The following is a 25007-nucleotide window of genomic DNA, read 5'->3' on the forward strand; positions in this document are numbered from 1 at the left end:
TGAGTCAGCCGACTGACTGCAGACGACGGCTACTGCGCGTGGTGAAAAAAGATGGACGTTTACATGGTATAACATCTGAAAGAGTCGCAGCAAGCTGGAAAATAAAAGGTAATGAATTCAATTACATTCTAAAATTAAACGGCGGAGATAGATTTTGATTTATTCTATGTTCAAATTTAAATTTACACCCGATGATTATATCGCATCTGGTATAATTATTTAATTTGGAATGTGTGCCAATCACTGCGGGTATTAGGTTATTAAGCTTAAAATGTGACGGTAATTAGGGTGTAACAATTAAAAAATACCAGTACTAATAAAAGAATAATTTTCTGCTGTCAATAAAACCATCACACATTCATATCATAGCTAGACTTCCTTTATTTGAATTAAAATATAAATTTATAGAACATCAAATTTTGGTAAAACATATATTGGCATATATGATAGACTACGACGGTTTTGATCTATGTGGAAAAGTCTCGTGTATAATTATGATTATCTATATATAAGTAGCCTTCATTTTTCCTATATATATAAAGTAAATTATTGTGTTAAATTCGATAACAACATTGTCACTGACGAAGGCTGTTTGAACAGTCGAAATATTTGTCGACACGATCCTCTTCTTGTTTTAGTACCCTATTTGTGTTTAACTGCCGAGTTAATTTAGTGGCTGTACATTATTTACCGTCGACATTTAGACTTTCTGCAGATATGGGATGAACTTATGACTACGTTGTCTAAAGTTTAAATAAAGTGACAGTCAAACCAAACCTTATAAATTGTGCTGAAAAAAATTAACATACCTTCAATTGCATTTTAGAGCGTACTGGTTCCTAAATGTTTAGTAGTACAAAAGCAAGTATACTGCAGATATAAACAATATAGAAACAGTTCCCTACTGTATGTTTATTTTTATCATTCGAAATAAACTTTCAGCATAGGCCTTACTGTGAAAAGCACGTGTATTCCACTGAGGGGATGAAGTCATACATTAAAAAAAACCGATAAATAATGAGTAAACAAATTATAAACTGAGTATTTAAAGAGCAAACATCTAGTTTTGTCAAAGCAATTGCATGATAGAGCTGGATAAATTAATGAGTGGAAAAAGATAAAACATGTTTCAACAGATCTCTTTCATTTGACATGCACTATAATTCAGAAAATCTCACTTTTCCACGAAATGACAATTTTATTAAAATGTATATAAATGATTGATTTAATTTTAACTGGGAACAGTATATCAATGCTTTTAATGAGTGTAAAAATGATAAAACATGTTTCTTTTGTCTCCCAAAAAACAAACAAATCTCATTCATTTAACAAGCACTTTCGAATTATTGTTCGATTTTTTCTCTATAAGCGCAAATAAGAACGCATTCAACTGTCATTTTCACACTGATTAGATACGATGTGTTTGTAGTCAATTAGTTTTCACATTTGTTCACGAATCAATGATGATTTGTCTTTTAAGCTTGGATTAGTTCTGTGCATTTCTGCGATAAACTTTGGAATGGTAATTTCCATGCAAGGTAATTTCTGTAACTTAAGAAAGAAAAGTAACATTAAACAAATATTACTTTTTAGAAAAAAACATAAATTTGTGGGAGTGGTAAGTTGCAGATATGAACAGGACTTAACACTTTTAAATAGTCAGAAGGCCAATAATATATGCAAATGGACTTTTATTTTCTTATAACATGTTTAAGAGTTATTCTCAGTTAATTCGTCCGTTTCCGATTAATATCTTTTTTTTTTATTCAACAATATATTGCTTGCTGTTAACAATTTACTTCACTAGTCCAGCATTCTAGTGAAGGGTATCTTTATTTTAACAAGAAATCCAGGATTTCTCTGTTTAACAATAAAACATTACAATTTATCTATAATCTATATTATAAATAGTTTCCGATTAATATCAGTAAATTTACTCATTATGTTTAATGTTTAACCGGAAAAGACAACCAAAACACGCAATATTACTGTCATTATCAACGATATCTCTCCTTAATTGGAAATTCTAGTTATATGGATCGTCATTAGATAAAGAGCGTACCGTACCTTACAATTGTTTTTCTTCATGATTATGTCACCCTTTAGTTAATATTTTTTTAAACAAACATTTCAAACTGGGGTTTTCGTTTCAAAGATAGTACCAGAGACCCCAAGGGCTAGAGTTTCAGTAGCAGAAGCAGTTGGTTCAGAACAAGTCATCTTCAATAAGACTTGTAACTTCAGTGTAATTTTGTTCATGTTTTGTAGACTTTGAGTAATCTTCTATGTGTAAGACAAAAAAGAACTGAACAGATTTCTATACGTTTGCGTATCATTCAGACAAGTCTTGTGCATAAGTGGAATAAAGGGTTTTGTTGCTTTTAAAAGTACAACGGCTAATCATGCATGCACCAGCTTTTTAGACTTGCTCTCCTGGAAACGATATCTATGTTTTGATCTTTGATATCTTATCTTCAATATGACACTAAAATGGAATACTATAGTATTCAGTTGATGAATATGTTTATTTCTTCGTAAAGTCATATTCGGTAAACATAATGATTGAGTAAAATATTATCAATTAGTCTTGATCTCTGCAACATGTAAAACTACAACTCATGCACATATGATTTCTCTTTAAAAACAAATCAACCGCGGGCTGCAATTATACAAAGTTTCAATAAATATAAAAGCCAATGACATCAGAATGGAGCTCCTCGTTTATCTGGTGGACAATAGTTTCTGACAAAATAATTTTATTTTATTTTATCATCCAATTTATCGACGATTTGATATGTCCTTTGGGAACCATCAATACCATCAGTTTGTATGAATTGTGATTCAGGCGTCGATTTTCCTGGTGATTAGGTAATGATACTTCTATGGCAAAGTGTTACACAGATATTTAATTGAACAATTTGTAATGACTTTTTCTGTAACCGTTGTATATCTCATAGAAGTTAGCACCAATTTTACAACAGGTCATATTGAGTTGCCAGTGAATCTCAATATTTAGTTTATGATTTTAAGTTAGCATCATACCAAATTTACTTTGATAAATCATGCACTCATTTGTGACATAATGAACATTATATATTTGAACGTATATGAATTTGAACGAGTCAACCAATATATGACGATTAAACTTGAATGTAAAATACAGCACACTGGAATGCATATGTTTTCAATCCAGCGTGGTTTTATCTCTATCCCCATTTATAAAACGGCCTGAGTTTTTATCAATGCTTTCTCATTCTGTTCATCTGTTACCCTCTCCACTTTTTCAATATTGCCAACATATGGTCTTTAACATTAGATACATGTCTATACCGTCTAGAGGTTAACATATGGTCTTTAACAATAGATACATGTTTATACCGTCTAGAGGTTAACATATGGTCTTTAACAATAGATGCATGTTTATACCGTCTAGAGGTTAACATATGGTCTTTAACATTAATTACATGTTTATACCGTCTAGAGGTTAATATATTGTCTTTAACAACAGATACATGTTTATACCGTCTAGAGGTTAACATATGATCTGTAACAATAGATACATGTTTATACCGTCTAGAGGTTAACATATGATCTTTAACATTAGATACATGTTTATACCGTCTAGAGGATAACATATGGTCTTTAACAACAGATACATGTCTATACCGTCTAGAGGTTAACATATGGTCTTTAACATTAGATACATGTTTATACCGTCTAGAGGTTAACATATGGTCTTTAACAATAGATACATGTTTATACCGTCTAGAGGTTAACATATGGTCTTTAACAACAGATACATGTTTATACCGTCTAGAGGTTAACATATGGTCTTTAACAACATATACATGTTTATACCGTCTAGAGGTTAACATATGATCTGTAACAATAGATACATGTTTATTCCATCAAGAGGTTAACATATGGTCTTTAACAACAGATACATGTTAATACCGTCTAGAGGTTAACATATCGTCTTTAACAACAGATACATGTCTATACCGTCTAGAGGTTAACATATGGTCTTTAACAACAGATACATGTTTATACCGTCTAGAGGTTAACATATGGTCTTTAACAATAGATACATGTTTATACCGTCTAGAGGTTAACGTATGGTGAACAACATATACATGTCTGTACCGTCTAGATGTTAACATATGGTCTTAAACAACAGATACATGTTTATACCGTCTAGAGGTTAACACATGGTCTTAAACAATAGATACATGTTTATACCGTGTAGAGGTTAACATATGGTCTTTAACAACAGATACATGTTTTTACCGTCTAGAGGTTAGGCCAATTAAAATTAATAGCTAGATTTTCATCCCCGCCCGCCCCTCTGAAATCGTCCCGCCCCGATTTTTTTATTTAACAAAAACACGTTTTCCGGATTTTGTTCATGTCCGTTACCGGGAACCATCGATAATTTCTTTTCATTCAAAACTTCCTGTTTCAAATTTCGGTTTTGTATTTCTTCGAGTAATCTAATGAAAATGAATAAGTCGACATATTCTGCTGCTCTATGATGACAACATCATCTACCGAGAATAGAGATTGATAACGAAAAGGGCATGAAATATTCGAGTTACGAGTAAAACGCCTCTCCTTGAACGCAAATTGCGGTAGTCACAAGTGAATCGAAAACCGTGTTTTTTACTTTTTGATACAATGACTTTCACTTTTGTGTCAGGAAATTTGGACTGAATGATATCTAAAACGCAAGAATTGTAGAACAAATTAGTACAAAAAACATGACTGGATTAAAGAAATTGATACAAGCACGAACTTGTTTGATTTATGACCGTGTATTGAGAAAAAAAAGTCAACAAACACGCATTTTAATTATAACAAGCCCTTATATTTACCCATGGCTGTTGTTTTTGTTGACAAACAGCAAACACCCTCTGTAACTGTCCCAATACCCTCAATTTAGTCATTAAACAACAACTACTTTTTGGTTAAGTTCATGTTTTACATCATAATTACTTTCAACACTGAGTTAAAATTTTATTTTGTACTCATAATACTTGTGTTGCATACAACTGTACCAATACATTTTATTGATTTTATGGGGACTACAAACCATTGATTAGAAAGCAAAATAAATTTGGTGTAGGTATAGTCCAACTGAAGAGAGCATTTCTCTTCTTTTTGATGTACACTATAAATAGGTTTCTAAAGCGGCAATTACATGTATATATAACAGCGGTTGCCAATCAGTCATTTTTATTTAAGAGTTTAAAAAATAGTGCAGGATTCCTTATACAGCATGTATATACATTATACAACTTGTTTTCCACTAGCATATACTCCGCCGTATGAAGAACTCGTGACAAGGGTTTCATATGAAATAAAATTTAAAAAATAAAATCCTCCCACCCACCCCATCTTTTTCAAAACTTTGGATGAAAATCTACTAATTAATTTTAGTTGGCCTTAACATATGGTTAAAAAAAATGGCTGTGCCAAGTCAGCAATTTGACAGTTGTTATCTATTTGTTTGATGTGTTTTTGCTTTTGATTTTGCCATTTGATTGGGACCTTCCGTTTTGAATTTTCCTCGGATTTCAATATACATGTATTTGTGATTTTAATATTACATTGATCAGTTGTTAGTAAATAATTCAGCCTTAATCTATCAAAAAGAAAAAGAAAACACATCAGTAACCACTGACGAGGTTACGGTCTGGAACAATACATTTGAAGTTATCTGAATCGACTCAGCCGATGCATTTAGCAGACACATTTTTTTTTATCTTATTCTGCAATATCTCCATTACACGCTAATGGAATTGAAATATCATTTGCTGATATTGCATAACAATATTTTCTCTTTTGTTGAGTTTTATTACTCAGCCTAAAAGCATATGTAAACGAACTAATGATGTTCTGTAGGTATTTTTTTCTGAGTTATGCATTTTTTAACCTTAATATTATGTAATGCCTATTTCCATTGAGAGCTTTAATGCTTTCAGCTAAATTCGAAATTCTAATTGCTGTACACTCTATTGTTCAGAAAATGATAGTATTAACGATACACAAAATGCGTATATAAACCTATATATGTTTTAGGATATTTGGATTTTAATGTTCACACAGAACTAGTTCTATATAGTTGAACGTAAAGTTTTACCAATTTATACATTGATTACTCAGTGGTGCGAATGTTTTATACAAGACCTTTTTAGCCGACGTGTGGTCACCTTAAATGCAACAGAGTTTCAGACTCAATATTTAATTGCTGAAACCCCACAAATCAGCAGGATATGTTTAAAATATGTACAAATTACGCCTACCAACATTTGACGTATACAATAAATTTACCTGAAAGTATTTTATTTTTATACATGTTTCTTTGAATAGCTTTATTTACAATGTATGTTAATGTTTAACTAACTGAATTACCTAGAGACACGTACATTTAGTTTTTTAATCCGCAGATCTAGAATTGCGGTAATAAGACTATGCCGCTTCAATTATTTCCAAAACTGTAATGTAATTCTATGTTCAGAGCTTGACTAATTCTTAAAAACAAGAGGTAAATATCGAACATTATGCGTTAATGCAATTAATAAATGTACGTACAGGTATACAGGACGAACGAATAACAACGAGACAAGTGCACATACGCGAGTCTGGCGTATATATAAAATTTAGTCCTGGTATCTATGATGAGTTTATTTATATACAAACAAGGAGATACCATAAAGATACTTTTGATCTAAAGATGTTTGCAAGGCTAATTCCAATCAAAATTTCCGAGCTGATTCCAGGTAATGCAGAAGGGTTCGTATTTCCTGTTTAGTGTGCCATATCATCCACGTATGACTATGCTGTTTAGGTATACTGTTTCATGTGCAGGGAAGAAGCACTCATTTAGTATAAGAAAGACACTCAACACCATTTCTAGAAAAAGAGAAAAAAAGAAGTACATACAAAAATTACGAAAATACTACACTAAAAAAAATGTTTTCTTTAAAAGAGGGACGAAAGATACCAAAGGGACAGTCAAACTCATAAATCTAAAACAAACTGACAACGCCATGGCTAAAAATGAAAAACACACACAGAAAAACAATAGATTACACGACACAACATAGAAAACTAAAGAATAAACAACACGAACCCCACCAAAAACTAGGGGTGATCTCAGGTGCTCCGGAAGGGTAAGCAGATCCTGCTCCACATGTGGCACCCGTCGTGTTGGTTATGTGATTACAAATCCGGTAAATAGTCTACTTCGGTAGGTCATATTCATGAAAGGGAAGGGGATTGTAGTTACGACGTAAGAAACATATCCGATATCATTTGTGAAACGGTTATTCCATAACGGTCAACCAACTCGTGATGGCGTCCGTAAAATTTACGAAGGGATGATTTCAACTTCACCATTTGGAAATCTTGGTTTAATAGCTTCCTTGTGCGCAACAAACCTCTATCAAGAAAATCATGATAGGAAATGCAAGCACGGGAATATCGTATCAATTGGGAGATATATACCCCGTATGCAGGTGCTGCTGGAATGTTGCTACTTAGAAATGGAAAGTTCACAATTGGAAAGCTGAAATCATCTCTTTTGTCGTAAAGTTTTGTTTTCAACCGACCCTCATTGTCAATTTCTAGATGTAAGTCAAGATATGAAGCCGACTTAACTGTATCTGTAGGTGATTGATTTAAGGTGATTGATGACTGATTTAAGGTGATTGATAAATTACATATTTATAAGTAAGCGGTTGACATGCTTTGTAGTCCGTTGAATGAAAGACATCCAAACTGTGAATGAAATTGTGTAAACGGCATGAATAATAACAAATGTCTTTCGTTACAGTACTCAGCATCATTTATTAACTATTGGAACAAATAACTTCACTTCACATGATTTAATGCTATATCTATGGTCAACTTTCATGCTGTAAATACAATATCGCTTTGATATAGTATGCCTTGTTATAAAGTGTCCTTGTATGATTGATATTTTTATACCTGTCTCATTAAGGGTCATCAATAGTATAATGGGAAAATATTAAACCACATTTGATACTCTTTATTTTACAACATATACATAATTATTGATTGAATATTGGCTTCTTAATGCCACCCAGACTCCGATGAAAATAACCGAATGAGATGACACAGATAAGATTCAATAATCAGAATACTGAATATATTTGTTATTTGTCAATAACCGATTCATATAAATGCAAACGCAAAGTTGAGGTCCTAGATCTAGAGGCATGTTGCATAATTTTTGTAGTTATACAAATCTGACTTAACAGTTTATGTGAAAGTGATTGTTTTTTTTAATATAAGGAGTGCTGATATCTATATGTATATTGATAAAATGGCATATATTGACTGCAGCAGATCGTGTTGTTTTAATGTTTATACACAAGTATAAGATTTATAATCAACCACACAGTCGTCTTAACCGAGTGGTCTAGAGCGCTAGACACAGTGCAGGCGGTGTTGCCAGGGCTATCCCAATACCATGCGTTCGAATCCTGGCGAGGAAAGAACAAAAATTTGCTTCTTAAAATTTGTAGATTTAACACTGTAACAGTTGTGCTGATATTTAGAGTACTGGTACCCAGATTGCACTTATTTTGATAGTTTTTTCACCTACGTTTATTAATGATCCACACAAAACTTTCCATTCTGTGTTTATTTTGTAAATATATAATTATTTACTATATGGTTTCACCAATTCTGAACTATATTGAATCATAGAAAAATGGCTACGAACAGACCTCCAAACGATCATGATTCTGTTATGAGGATTACCCAAATCGCACCAATGCCTAAATTCACATCCTAAACAATCGAATAACAGACGTATTTTTTTATTTTTTTTTTAAATATTAAGAACAATTTTATATTAGTCCACACTTACCATTATCTATTTTAAGAAATTGATGCTAGTAATATATTATATTTACTCATTTTTAAAAGATTTTTTTGAAGACGTCCCATGACGGCGTTTCCATACATTTTACTTTTCCAGTGAACAATTCATATGTTGATATATACTGTGAATGTTTTGTTTATATTTAATATAGTTGTCTATGTCGGAAGACGTGCTTATAATGTCAGATTATAAACATACAACTTGATTATTCTCTAAATAAAACTGGTAAGATTTCCGATGCTATTTTTGCTTAATATATGCAATTTGGGTACTCGCTGGAATTTGGGTACTGTGACGTTAAACTCGATTATCGGAACTTGGAAAACATCTATAAGATGGAACAAGTATTATGCCATACTATTACTTATCTAATTTTATGTTATATACTCACATAATCTAGTTTGACATTCTCATAATAAGTTTCAATCATAAGGGAATTTATCTAGTAAATAATCATGTGACTTTGACCGACGTTTTCCTGATTATATATTGTCAATGCTATAACCAAAAGTCATTGGTAATTTGTGTTGTTGACAAATGATCCATACATTCCATTCGGAATATGACTATTGCGTCTCTTGAACTCAAACATGTCAAATATAAATGATTTGGAATCAACGTATTGGACGTGATTGCAATGCTGATTATTAAGCTATGGACTACAATCCATGGTAACCGATTTCTCAAGTTACACAATTTAATTAGGGACACAATTACCATTGTAATAGCTATACAAAACAAGTCTTGCCAGTAGTTCATGAAATAATTGTTCATATTTTGTACGTCTAGATCTTTTAAGTTTCAAGATATAACAATTATAAAAACTATTATTAAAATCCAAATGAAGTTTTATTTATGTCCATTGATCAAATAGGAAGAAATGGCCACTTATATCATCAGTGTTATATTTAACAATTATTATGTTAGTTATAACAATATTTGTTTACATTTTCTGTTTATAATGGTTTATAAATAAAGGTTAGATTTCAGCAACTTAACAGGATAATAGTAGTATAGTAACTTGATGGCGTGCATATGTTTTAAATTGATCAGACAATACTTGGTTAAAGTATATGAATATTAATACAGTCGTTGTTGCATGTTTTATTTTATTTGAATGAAAAATCACCAAGTTTAGTTTGAACAATACATATTCATAAAAGAGGGACGAAAGATACCAAAGGGACAGTCAAACTCATAAATCTAAAACAAACTGACAACGCCATGGCTAAAAATAAAAAAGACAAACAGAAAAACAATAGTACACACGACACAACATAGAAAACTAAAGAATAAACAACACGAACCCCACCAAAAACTAGGGGTGATCTCAGGTGCTCCGGAAGGGTAAGCAGATCCTGCTCCACATGTGGCACCCGTCGTGTTGCTTAAGTGATTACAAATCCGGTAAATAGTCTAATTCGGTAGGTCATATTCATGAAAGGGAAGGGGATTGTAGATAAAACATCACCAAGTTTGGTTTGGACAATACATATTCATAAAACATCACCAAACATGATCTATCTTACTTTTGTACAAATGTATACCAGTATACAGTGGCAAAGTTTCTTTCTTGACATTTGTTTGTAGCTGTTTTAAATTATCTTTTCATATAGCTGAAAAATGAAAATATTGTTAAACATGCAATTGCAGGCCACATGTGCATGTGCTGGTTTGACCTTTAAGCAGATGGCAGCACAAGAATATTCCAATGAATCTTCCGCTGAAGTCCAGATTATTAAATGACCCAGGTAAATTTATTGTTTGCATCAAACATACGCTTACCTGTATACAACCAATGATAATTATTGATTTGTTGACATCTTAGAGGTTATTCTTTTGTGGTTTCTTTCAATATTATATTTACTGAATGCAATTTTGATTCTGGGAAAATTGTCATTATAACGCCTCTGCTGTTCATTTTCTTAAGACTTAAACTAGTGCAGAGCAATAAATATAAACAAGGAAGTAATCAAGATATGATGTTAATTTTAGACACACAGGAACTGATTCAGTGTTTACCACAAATACAGACTCAGTTGTGTCAGAGTCAACAAGATGCTGTTTTCCTTAGGAAGTTCTTCAGAGGAATAGATATACAAGTTATAATGAAGGTAAGCAGAAGAGAGAGAGTATTTTTGATTATATTGCATGATGAAAAATCAATTTTAATCTTAAAATATTTTTTATATTTTATGTTGGCTTTATCAATACATTTTATAAACGAAATTTGACCAATATTGTATTTAAATGTAATTTAAACAATCACGTTCATCCCACAGTAGTGACTATTTTGTTTTCTATCAAATTGGATAATATCCTACCATATGTTGGTCAATATAAAATGTGTGGAATAAACATATATACCCCCTCCCCTCCGAAAACAAAAAAAAACCAACCCGGTCCCATTTCTTACACTCAAACAAACACACTCATACGTAGCACGACAGTTAGTTTTTAGGATACAGATCCTAGTTTTGCATTTCGATATTTTATATATGTACTAGGTACCAGTAGTAAGAAATTGTTCACTTAAGTACTTACATAACTATTGGCTTTTAAAAACTGAATGAACATAATTCAGTGGTCAATGAGACAGCAACTCAAGTCTGTAGTCAAGAAATGGGTAAATACTTTTCTACAAACAATGATATGGAAATGTAGTTACGGTTTGTTAGGACAGACCAATTCATCACATTGAAGTATTGATGTATGGTGTTGATGGTATAAGTGAGTTTCCTATGGATGTCGTGTAATTAGTGTCTGTATCGTACATTATCGTATAGACTCAAGACATATGATGATGTTAACTAGTGGGGCAAAAATCATTGATGATATACAAAACGGTTTTAATGATTTTGGTGAGAAAGTTGATACTTGACATTAACGTATCACACCTACACCATTAGAGTACAATAATGCGAAATGGTAACTTTCAATGAGTTAGAAAGCTTTCTTTTAAGAAAACGACCGATCGTATATCAGGATAAAGAACGATATAACAATGCTATCCATATAGAATAATACATGGCAAAATCCGTATCGCATGCTGTATCATCACCGAAGGTCCCGAGGGCTGATATTGGTCAAGTGGTGATACAGCACGCGATACGGATTTTGCCATGTATTATTCTGTTCATCATATATTTAAACAGAATCAGATTCATGCAATATTCATATTTTTTTGAAATCGTCCGAAAATATAAGCAAGAAAAGAATATTATGATTTTCCTGTATTTTTTCAGCTGTCTTTTTTTTACAGTTTTTTTTTACAGCAATTTCTACATCTTATTGTATTTAATTTTTAGTAAATCGCTAGTAAAGTTATTGGATAATCATTCGAATTGTGACGTCATGCCAGGTATGCGATACGGGATTTTCTATTCGATACGGGGTATGCGATACGGGTTTAGCCATGCGATACGGGATATAAAAAGAACCTTTATTACATATACAAACAAAGGCAACAGTAGTATACCGCTGTTCAAAACTCATAAATCCATGGACAAAAAACAAAATCGGGGTAACAAACTAAAACCGAGCGAAACGCATTAAATATAAGAGGAGAACAACGACACAACACTAAAATGTAACACACACAGAAACGGACCAAGCATCAGACAAAATCCCACGAGAATAACAAATATAACATCAAAACCAAATACATGAATTTGGGATAGACAAGTACCGTGACACGTCTTATCGCAATGTGAAATTACACTCAAAAATAAGAGAAAACAAACGACGCAACGTTAAAATGTAACACACACAGAAACGAACAATAATATAACAATGGCCATATTCCTGACTTGGTACAGGACATTTTTAAAGGAGAAAATGGTGGGTTGAACCTGGTTTTGTTGCATGCCAAACCTCGCACTTTAATGGCTATGTTAAATATAACATTGAAATGACAACATAATATTACAGGACTACAATACAAATAAATAGGAGAACGTATTAGACAAAGAAACAAATGGTTAATGGATAACAAAAAGCATCAGGTTTAAAATTCAATACGCCAAAAAACGCGCCTCGTCCACACAAGACTCACCAGTGACGCCCAGATATAAAAGATCGAAAGTGAAAAAAAGGTACAAAGTTGTACAGCACTGAAGATCAAAAGTTGAAAAAAGGTTGTGTCAAATACGGCTATGTTTTTTGCTGTATTGTGTACTAAATATATGATAAAATTACATAAAATGACATCTTAGTGCAATTATCCCCGTATGCTGTTACAAATATGTTAATGCTTATGATCACATCCAACGTTGTATTGTAAGGGGATGTGACACCCTATTTAACTCCATTGCATACTAATACTGTTGATCTTCTCGATTTGCTTGCTAACCTATACCAAAACATGGACTCCGACATTGTTTTTGCTTTTATATTTTGCTGACATTAGCTTTATTTGACAAATTTCTATCATGGAAGATAGAACTACTGAGAATATAAATTTAGACACTTAAACTTCAAAAGATATTTTTGTGAATTTTTCAAAAATGTTAGGTTTAACATAGTTTTGATGAGAGCGACCTACCATTGTTAACTAATGCCATATCTCTTTTTTCCTTTTCCGTTTGATTATGTTGTTTGTCTCTTCTTATGATTTTCCATTGCCATCCCAATGTCTTCTTATGATATTCCATTGCCATCCCAATGTCTTCTTATGATATTTGTTATTACGGTTATTATTGTATTTTGTCATTTTTGAATAAGGAGATGTTGTATGTTCGCTAATGTGACAACAATTATAATCATTATGTTAGGCATCGACACATTGAAAAGAGTTAAATAAAGAACTGAATGCCTCTTTTCTTAATTTTGTTTTAAAATGTGCGCACGGTCAAACCCTTTACATCCGTGTATTGTGGATACATTCTTGTTTTGTTAGGGTCATTCTAACACGATTTCAATCAATTTGTTTCTTTTATTTACATGTGCACTTTGTTGTGGAAGCTCGAGTCATCATAAATGTTACATTTCATTTTGGAATGAAGGTTTATATCAGAATGACGATAGATTGCTATTAGCAAATCAATGTATCGTATTGTAATGAAACACTCGTGTAATGTAATTATTATTATTGTAATAGCTTTTTCATTCATAAATTGTATTCACGTGCAGATACACGCAATACACAAGGGGATATAAGACACCGCTGGATTTATTGTTATCAATATTCCGGACAATCATTGAGAGACAAAGTCTTTACTGCAAATTGTCTGACATAACTAGTCATTACTACTGATTTACAATGTAAATTGTATATGGTTCAATTAATCAACATATATTGGCCAAATGGACAAATTAAGACTTTGATGGAAAGTTGTCTCATTGGCACTAGTACGCCTACAACATATTCTTACATCTATTGATCTTTTAGTTATGTCGATTCATTTGTGGAATAATCATAATGTTAATTGGATTTTGCATTTTACTTGGCTTTTTTATTTTATGTGAATAAACGCATGATACAAATTCCAGTGCACAATATTCTCGATATTAACAAGGGTGATAGACAACTAAAAGTTGTTTATAAATACAGTAATAAAAAAATGCTCAATCTTTAAGTTTCTGTGTAAGATCGTTCTGCGGACTGTCATGTGTTGTTTGTAAAAATAGAAAGATGTGATATGATTGCCAAATGAGGCATTTCAACCAGCATAAGTCACCATGCGACCTTAAACGATGAGCAACACCTATACTGCATAGTCAGCTATAAAAGGCCTCTAAATTACTAATGTAAAACAATTCAAACGAAAAAAAAGAAGAATTAACTGCCTGATTTATATACAAAACAATATTCAATCTACAAATATGATATGCAGCGATAACATATGTAAAAAAATTTATAGGATAGATACGTTTACTTAGATCGTATTAACGGTATATGTAGGCAACAGAATTGTACAAAGGTTTGTCTGATTTTCTATTTTTTTTTTTTTTTTACCTGGTTTTTTTTAAATAAAAATTTTAACAATGATATAATTTGAAATACTCTCGTTTACTATACAACCGTACTTAATTATTTTGACAGCTCTATAGAAGGCTTTGTCTTGTTACTGCACAACGACTGAGACCTGTTACTAAATCAAGTGTCGCCTTGGCAGCAAATGTGAGTAACATTTTGTCGGCCTGGATGTATAGTTAGCTTACAAGAAGAACGACAAAAATGGATTTTCTATAAGCATATTGTTTGAGCTGGTTAAGAAATGTACATGTATCACTTTAAGAAAATATGTAATTTATAAATAAAAAAGTCAAGTCTCTTTGGAAACAGCAAAATATGTATAAAATAAAACATTAATTACACATCAACCTGATTCTGTGCATGATATTACGTACCATTTTTTGTTTATTGTTGTTGAAAAAAAATATGTTATTTGTATAAATCATTATGGCAAATAAATTTTACTGAAGATTTTGTTTTCAGACATATTGCGTACTAAGACATTACAAAGAGCAAACAGAAGCAGAAGAGTTACTTAATCTACTTTCTAAGCCTCATATGCAGGTAAATTATTATTAAGTTTGATGAAGAAATGTCGAAAATCATAGATATATGGTAAAACAAATCACACGTAAATCATATATCAGGCCGTATTCATGAGATTGCGATCGCGTACTCTATGGGTTTCGATATTTTGTAGTTTTTGTCCATGTCTAAAAATATCTTTATTGTATATATAAAACATATTTAGAATAAAATGTCATAGACTGAGGTAAAGTTGTATTATGCTATTACGGGAGAGATATCAAATCTAGATTTCTATCCAACTATCCAAATTTGCCATATCTGTACCATTTTTAGCTCACGTGGCCCGAAGGGCCAAAGTGAGTTTATGCCATCACTTGGCATCCGTCGTCGTCTGTCGTCGTCTGTCGTCGTAAACTATTTCAAGAATCTTCTCCTCTGAAACTACTAGGCCAAATACTTCCAAACTTTAACTGAATGTTCCTTAGGGTATCTAGTTTATAAATTGTATCCGAAGTTTTGATCTATCAACAAACATGGTCGCCATTGCTAAAAAATAGAACATAGGGGTCAAATGCAGTTTTTGGCTTATAACTCAAAAACAAAAGCATTTAGAGCAAATGTGACATGGGGTTAAATTGTTTATCCGGTCTAGATCTATCTGCCCTGAAATTTTCAGATGAATTAAACAACCCATTGTTGGGTAGCTGCCCCTGCATTGGTAATTTTAAGGAAATTTTGCTGTTTTGGTTATTATCTTGAATGTTATTATAGATAGAGATAAACTGTAAACAGCAATAATGTTCAGCAAAGTTAGATTTACAAATAAGTCAACATGACCGAAATAGTCAGTTGATCCCTTTAGGAGTTATTGCCCTTTATAGTCAATTTTTAACAATTTTTCATAAATCTTAGTAATCTTTTACAAAAATCTTCTCCTCTGAAACTACTGGGCCAAATTAATCCAAACTTGGCCACAATCATCTTATGGGTATCTAGTTTAAAAAATGTGTCGTGTGACCCGGCCATCCAAACAAGATGGCTGCCACGGCTAAAAGTAGAACATAGGGGAAAATGTCAAAAACCAAAGCATTAAGATCAAATCTGACTGTGGTTGAATTGTTTATCAGGTCAAAATCTATCTGCCCTGAAATATTCAGATGGATCGGACGACACGTTGCTAGGTTGCTGCCCCTGAATTGGTAATTTTAAGGAAATTTTGCAGTTTTTAGCTCACCTTTCCTAAAAGGAAATTTTTGATGTGAGCTTTTCTCATCACTTGGCGTCCGTCGTCGTCGTCTGTCGTCGTTAACAATTTTTCAAACATCTTCTCCTCTGAAACTACTGAATGGATTTGGATGAAACTTAGCATGATTGTTCCTTAGATTATCCTGCACAAAGTTTGTGCTTCGATTTTTAATCCGTCAAAAAACATGGCCGCCGTTACTTAAAATAGAACATAGGGGTCAAATGCAGTTTTTGGCTTATATCTCAAAAACCAAAGCATTTAAAGCAAATCTGACAGGGTAAAAAGGTTCATTAGGTCAAAATCTATCAGCCCTGAAATTTTCAGATGAATCAAACAACCCATTGTTGGGTTGCTGCCACTTAATTGGTAATTTTGAGGAAATTTTGCAGTTTTTGGTCATTATCTTGAATATTGTTATAGATAAAGATAAACTGTAAACAGCAAAAATGATCAGCAAAGTAAGATATACAAATAAGTTAAAATGACCAAAATTGTCAATTGACCCCATTAAGGGGTTATTGTCCTTTAATGACAAATTTTCACAATTTGTTCATCATATTTGCAACTTTAAAAAATCTTCTCCTCTAAAACTACTCAACCAAATTCAACCAAACTTCATTTGAATGATCAGTAGGGTGTATAAAATAAAGTTTGTGTTTTATTTTCTATTTCGTCAAAAAAACATGGCCGAAGGCATTGTTTACCAGGTGAGCGATTCAGGCTCTTGAGAGCCTCTTGCTTTTTTTTTATCTTCTAACAGTATACCTTTCTGTCTACTTGGTTCGTTATGCTATCCCATACGAAATCCCATATAAACGTATTCAATTCTCTTTTTTTCCGTACAATAAGTCAGTTTATTACTTAATAAGACCTGTAAATATTTTTGTTTTTTTTCCAATATTGATTAACAGATTTTATCGCTATCGAAAGCTTAGTGTCTTTAGATTGTCTGTTGTCCAATTTATCCTTTTATTTTGAGAAGTAGGTCGTTAACTATTATTTGATCCAAAGTTTCTGTAATCAGATGGCGAAATCAAATGGTTATTTAATTTATAGATTTGGCCATTGTTGAAAGCCAAACGGTGACCTATTTGTGCTATCTGCTACATCATTTGGTATCTGAAGGAGATCTGTCTCATTGACACACATAATACATTTGCTTATATTCATATAGCCGTTTGGTTTGATATATCTTTTTGCCAATTACATTTAAAAAATCTCAGCCAACCCCATTATGTCATGTCGAACAGTTTTTGTTAATATAATAAATCAATTATACATGCTCAATCTGTATTGTTAATATATTAAATTGTATCTTAATTTATTCTATTTGCTCCAATTATACCCATGCCTAAACCCTGTCATAATGAATAAGTTTTGCGGTTTGATGATTCTATTGTAAGAACTGGAGTGGAGTGTATTGACCAAAGAAGCAAGTTATCTTGAATAATAAAATTGAGAAAGGAAATGGGGAATGTGTCAAAGCGACAACAATCCGACCATAGAGCAGACAACAGCCGAAGGCCACCAATGGGTCTTCAATGTAGCGAGAAACTCCCGCACCCGAAGGCGTCCTTCCGCTTGCCCTTTAAAAATATGTATACTAGTACAGTGATAATGGACGTCATAATAAACTCCGAATCATGCACAAGAAACTAAAATTAAAAATCACACAAGACTAACAGAGGCCAGAGGCTCCTGACTTGGGACAGGCGCAATATTGCGGCGGGGTTAAACATGTTTATGAGATTTCAACCCTCCCCCTATACCTCTAGCCAATGTAGAAAAATAAACGCATAACAATACGCACATTAAAATTCATTTCAAGAGAAGTCCGAGTCCGATGTCCGATGTCCAGATGTAACCAAAGAAAATAAATGAAATGACAATAATACACAAATAACAACAGACTACTAGCAGTTAACTGACATGTCAGCTCCATACCCCAATTAAACTGATTGGAAGATTATATCTTCATCATATGCATATCAGGCACAATCCCTCCCGTTAGGGGTTAAGTATCATACTATGATAAAATATATGAGAAGAACATAACCCGTGTCATGCCAACAACTGTTTTTTTTTTTAAATAAATGTGTTTAGTTCCGATGCAAAGACCCTATAAGTGAATCAATATTAAAGCCAAAATTATGCAATCTTTAATGATCTGACAACAGAATCGTAACTATATCCCTTCTAATCAAGTGTGTTTAAAGATTTTGTTAGCTTTTGAGATGAATACTGACATTTTTGTGCTTTGTAAAGAATATTACAATAAAGATTGGATGTGAAATACCTGATTGTATAAGATGTCTGCATGTTGAGGTATATTTATGAATTATTTCCTTGTACCGATGATAAAATTTAGTAAATGTTTTGACTAGTTTGTGATATCGAAAACCTTGGTGTAATAATTTTTCAGTAGTACATAAATTTCTCTCGCTAAAATCTAATTCGTTGTTACATACACGAGCGAATCGTACAAGTTGAGATAGGTATATACGTTACAGTGAATTTGTATAATCAGTGATTATGTAGAATCACTGAAAATTTCAGGGATAATGTAGAATCACTGGTTAGTTAGAGATTATATATAATCTCTAACATTTTCAGGGCTTTTGTATAATCACTAGAAAATAAACCATCAGGGATTATACATAATAACTGAAATGAAGAATAATATATAAAGAAAATGAATAAAAGTTGAATAATTTATTCTACAAAATGATATTAAAACATGAATATAAACTTGTTTAAAAAGTGTTTTAAGCACAAGATATCAAATTATTAGACACAAAACAATAAAATTGCACATTTTTTCTAAATCAATTATTCATTTTTACAGACTAAATATGGATGGCATCAACTATTGCATGTTTGCACTGCTTTTTTTCAGGTTCAACTACAGTTAACTCTCGTTGTCTCGAACTCGGTTGCCTCGAAATTTCGGATGAGTCGAAGTTTTCACGTGGTCCCAAACTTTATTCCATACAAAAGTATGTAATTCGACTCCTGATGAGTCGAAATTGGATGAGTCGAAATTTCGGTTGAGTCGAACTAAATTTACGGTCCCAAGGTTAACAAAAGCATTCAAATTCATTTTTTATCTCGAACTAATACACATATGTCAAAACATGACCTCCGGGATTTAAATGGATTGAAGAGTTAATCTGACAATACACGTGTAATTAAATTTCCGGTCACTGACCACTGTATTGATTTATGACATGCTATTTCCATGAGTGTTTACCTAAGATTATCTTTTATAGAATTTTTATAAATAATTAGTGATAAATTGTTAATGTTCATGAAAAAGTATTTAAATTGTTTACAAAACAATTAATTTGTGATTTACACTAATGAGCTTGGGTGTGTATAAAGTGAGGATTATGGCTTCCGTTGATGATCACCTAAAAACTACTCAAACGGCGTCTTTAATCTTATTATATGTTCTTTTGAAAACAAAGAGTGAGATAAAACAAAATGAATAGAAATCAAAATTTTCTTAAATCTCTTGTATCCGAGAATAAACAATTTTGTCAGCTATTACATGTATTAGCGACCTGAATTACGAAACTGTCGATTGGAAATTACTCTCTTGGAAAAGCCATAGGATTTTTTTTTAATTGAAACAATTGAATAAGTAAAAATAACAGTCATTATAATAATAAAAGACTGTGACATACAAATACATCGATCCGATACTAGGATATCGATCCCCTTGTCATATTCACCCGGATTTATTTTAGCTTTACCAAGCTAAGCAAGAGTTGTGTCCCTTAGATTGTCGAACTTCCGGTGTTCGTTTGAGTCGAACTACGTGTATCTCGAAATATTTCTTCGACATAACGAGAGTCGACTGTATTTGATTCACATCTGTTTTTACCATTACATCCACATTTTGAAAACATTGTCCTTCACATATCGAATAAGATTTTATGGCACGTATTAGAGAAATCAATTTTTCAGTACAATTATCTGAAAGGGAATCTGCAACCTGTACTGATTTATTGTACAAGACCTGAGCAGGATACCATATTTTGTGGCTATTTTCAGTCTTTTCATGAACAATTGACATTATGTTGTGGGGGTCTCCCTTCCCTCTATCAACATGTGGAATTGGTATAAAAACATTACTCCCAATGTCGGCCTCCTCTTAAATGTGTTCGATCTGTCAACCATTCGTTCTTCCTGTTTTTATATACATTTATTTGTGTTAGTTCCATTTGTTTTACCACAAATAACGTGCACTTTGGATTTACAATTATAACACAAAAAATGCTGTCTTTTGTCAAAATCGGTATCAATTGAAATGCTGATATTATAACTTTCAATGTCTTCTACGTTATCTCAAAGCCTTGTGTTTGTTACATCTTTAAGGTTGTTCTCTACATTTAAAAAGGAAATTATTCCATCTTACACGATGAAAATGACTTTTCAATTTAACAACATCGATTGTCAACCGAACAACAGATAATAGAATATCTATCCAGATAGCTAACTATGATGTTATAACAAATATCACCAATTTATAATAATTTCTTTCAGGCATTACTGTATTCCCATGACAACATTGCACTGAAAGAATATGAACCAGATATAAGTAGTCTGTCTAGAACATCAGACAAAGAGGAAGAAACAATCAAACTGGTACAACTTGTCAAAAGTAACGAGCCTTTGGTAAGAGCATAATGGTCTGGGCTTTTTAATCCTCTAATTTAGAAAACTAGAAGTAAAAGAAATGATTGTAAACAGTATTTAACCACGTGCATTAGCATATACTTCATTTGTTTGAATCTATTTTATGTAATTCAATATATAGATAAATTTTACCTTTTTATGTTGCTACTTTAACCTCAATCCATGAAATATGTGTGGAAATTGTATTAATTTTTCAAAAAGATTTAAATGTGTATAATTCATAGAGCATTTTTTTTTTAAATGAAAATCCCTTTCTAGAGATTATGGGAGACGTGCTTTTTAGAAAAATGGTAAAAGAATTATTAATCCGAAGTGTCCTGTTAAATAGTTATCATAGGTACCAGGATTATAATTTAGTACGCCAGACGCGCGTTTCGTCTACATAAGACTCATCAGTGACGCTCATATCAAAATAGTTATAAACCAAACAAATTCAAAGTTGAAGAGCATTGAGGATCCAAAATTCCAAAAAGTTGTGCCAAATACGGCTAAGGTAATCTATGCCTGGGATAAGAAAATCCTTAGTTTTTCGAAAAATTCAAAGTTTTGTAAACAGGATTGACATTATAATCATACAGTGCTCGGACTTTTGTCTGCAAAAAATATATGAAAATTAATAAGCTTTATCAACCTATACGTTTTATATATTAAAATACGTCACGTTAGTTGTTAAATATGAAAAGACCATCTTTCCGTTTTCGATTAATAGTACGGTGACCAAGTAAGGAAAGTCGCTTATTTAAGGAGTTTAATCGTCATTCGGACTATACGGCTATAAATCACAGTATTGGTAGTTCAAAGGTTACACTTCACATTTTGACTTGTCGTCAAAAAATCGTACGGTGTAATTTTTGTAAAATGGGCTTTGAAGTTCGTTCCCTTATTTTAAAGAAAAAAATACTTTTAAAAGATTTTAGGCCTACATTCGTAAAGTATATTCGTGGTATGCTTTTTGTTATTTGTACAGGCACGTTTTGTACAAATTATAATTTGTACAAAGTCAAAATACAAATTATAATTTGTACAATATTTTTGTACAAATTATAATTTGTACAAAATGATAACTTGTACACAACATATACATTGTTCATGTTGTTGTTACACCTTATTTTAACAATTTCAAACAAAGTTTAGCAAAATTAATCCGTTTTTGAAGAGTTTTTGTAAATATTGAACACTACGAGTATTTTTCATTTAATTAATAGAGTACGTTTCAATTCATTTCATCATTTATTTTTTTCGCAAAATGTAAAATAATCAACATTTATATGATATTTCAAACCTTTATTAAACAACAATTTCAAAATCCTTTATTTCAGAAGCCTTAATTTGACTTTTGCATTGAAACAAAATATACACTACAAAATGAAGATACAGGTTTTCCTCTTGAAATTCGACTTTCCAAAAATACTGAACCGGACCGATACTATTATTTTAATCTATTATAATAAATGATATTTCGTATCACAAAGATTTTTCATGGCTAAAATTTGTTCAATTCGATCTTTTTTGTTAGTTCATGGTCCCATTTCGTGTTGGTTGTCGTGTTTTTATGTATTTTTAAAAATATTTCTTATTTTCGTATGTTTATTTGATATGTTTTTTTTTCTTTTTATTTATTTCAAAAATTAAGAACCAAGTCAGAATTTGGACATGTAGTTATCTTGAAAATGTTTGAATTCGGAAGTCCTGTACGATTAGATCCTAGTAGTTAATAGTTATCAAAGGATTATAATTCACTACGCCAGACACGCGTTTCGTCTACACAAGAGTCATCAGTGATGCTCAGATCAAAATAGTTATAAAGCCAAACAAAAAAGTTTTGTTACAGGAAATTTATAAAAATGACCATATAAAAAAGGCAACACATGTGTTTTAATTTTGAAAAGTGTATCGTGTGCAAGAGAAGAAGTACTGAATAACTTCCTTTACTGTAAAGAGTAAACGTTGCTTCTTAAGTTCTGTTGAAAGACTTAATGATGGAATCTGCCAGCAGTCTGTTGAAACGTATGGGTCTTTTGTTGAAATTCATGATTTGGTGAACCAATTCGATTCTGATGTCTTTTTGCACTTTCCCTACCACCCTTTGGCCCATCACTCACAACTTACACCAGTCTGAGTGGTGGTATCGCATTGCTTTTTAAAAATGTATTGATGATAACAAAAAAGTAAACAAATTGGTGACCTTGCAGCTGACTATTATAAAAATGTGACCCTATGCTTTTCTCTAGCGCACACAGTAGCAGACATTTTTTTACCGGTACGATATGAAAAACTCAATAAAGATGTCTGCTGAAAAGGAAAGCCGCACAAAGACTACAGCTTTCACCAAATTGTATCAGATTATTGAAGGGTGAAGGATTCCTGACTAGAAGAATTTTTTCTGTTAAAGAAAATCAACAGGCTCTCCGTAATTTCTTTGGTAGTTTTTCTTCTTCAAAACTATGACAAATCTCTTTCTACCTTATAGTGGGTTTTACTTAGCCGAACGTTTGTAAATCAGATATTGTAGAAGTTATTTCAGACAATAATGTTAATTGTAAATGACTGTCGTAACTTTGTTAGCACACAACGAGGGCCAATACTCGTATGATAATTAATGCCTTATACTTTGACATGAAGTTAACAGAAATGGGAAAGAGCGACAGAATAATCATACGGACCTCTGATACGGGTGTGACTGTTCTGTGTGTTCACTATTACAAACAGATGACACATGCATGCGAGTTGTAGGTGCAGATGGGGAACATTAGCAGTATAAAAAAATAGTTAAAGATTTTTTCCCATTCACCAACTATGTGCTTGCTTTTCCCCAACTGCTACATCTAGAAATTGACAATGAGGGTCGGTTGAAAACAAAAATTTACGACAAGAGAGATGATATTAGCTTTCCAAGTGAACTTTTCATTTCAAAGTAGCAACATTCCAGCAGCACCTGCATACGGGGTATATATCTCCCAATTGATATGATATTCCTGTGCTTGCATTTCCTATCATGATTTTCATGATAAGCTATTAAACCAAGAGTTCCAAATAGTTAAGTTGAAATCATCCCTTCGTAAATTTTACGGACGCCATCACGAGTTGGTTGACCGTTATGGAATAACCGTTTCACAAATGATATCAGATATGTTCCTTACGTCGTAAATACAATCCTCTTCCCTTTCATGAATGTGACCTACCGAATTAAACTATTTACCGGATTTGTAATAATATAAGCAACACGACGGGTGCCACATGTGGAACAGGACCTGCGTACCCTTCCGAAGCACCTGAGACCACCCCCAGTTTTTGGTGGGGTTAGTGTTGCTTATTCTTTAGTTTTCTATGTTGTGTCATGTGTTCTATTGTTTGTCTGTTTGTCTTCTTTCCTTTTTAGCCAGAAGTTGACTGATTTTTTTGATTAATGAGTTTGACTGTCCCTCTGGTATCTTTCGTCCCTCTTTTACATGCATGAGCTTTTGCAAAATAAACGTTCGGGATAGAAGGCTTTAATTGAAAACAACATTTATCATTTATTGCTGAGGTTGGATGTCACCCGGTAAGGTAACTACTGTAACTTTAACGGAATTTGTATTGATCTTATATAATAGAACAAGTGTTTGAAAAACGTCAATTTTCAGAATGAATCAATTACTAAGTAATAAGTTCCTTTGTTTACATTT

The 25007-nt window shown here is 32.3% G+C and overlaps 1 protein-coding gene across 3 annotated transcripts in view; it reads left to right on the forward strand.

Annotated features, from left to right (window-relative positions):
• LOC139503585 (MAGUK p55 subfamily member 7-like) overlaps positions 1-25007 on the forward strand; it is a 37284-nt gene continuing 12277 nt past the window's right edge. The window contains exons 1-6 of one of the 3 annotated variants that reach the window (XM_071293384.1): positions 1-108; positions 10565-10662; positions 10907-11025; positions 14955-15032; positions 15351-15431; positions 21190-21321. In XM_071293384.1, coding sequence (XP_071149485.1) covers positions 10623-10662; positions 10907-11025; positions 14955-15032; positions 15351-15431; positions 21190-21321 — 450 coding nt within the window. In that variant the 5' untranslated portion in view covers positions 1-108; positions 10565-10622. Of the gene's footprint in view, positions 109-1468; positions 1539-9021; positions 9137-10564; positions 10663-10906; positions 11026-14954; positions 15033-15350; positions 15432-21189; positions 21322-25007 lie in introns of those variants that run through there. The other 2 variants (XM_071293385.1, XM_071293386.1) reach the window with 2 other exon arrangements.

Source organism: Mytilus edulis, chromosome 14 (assembly GCF_963676685.1).
Source record: "Mytilus edulis chromosome 14, xbMytEdul2.2, whole genome shotgun sequence".
NCBI classification, from domain to species: Eukaryota; Metazoa; Mollusca; class Bivalvia; order Mytilida; family Mytilidae; genus Mytilus; species Mytilus edulis.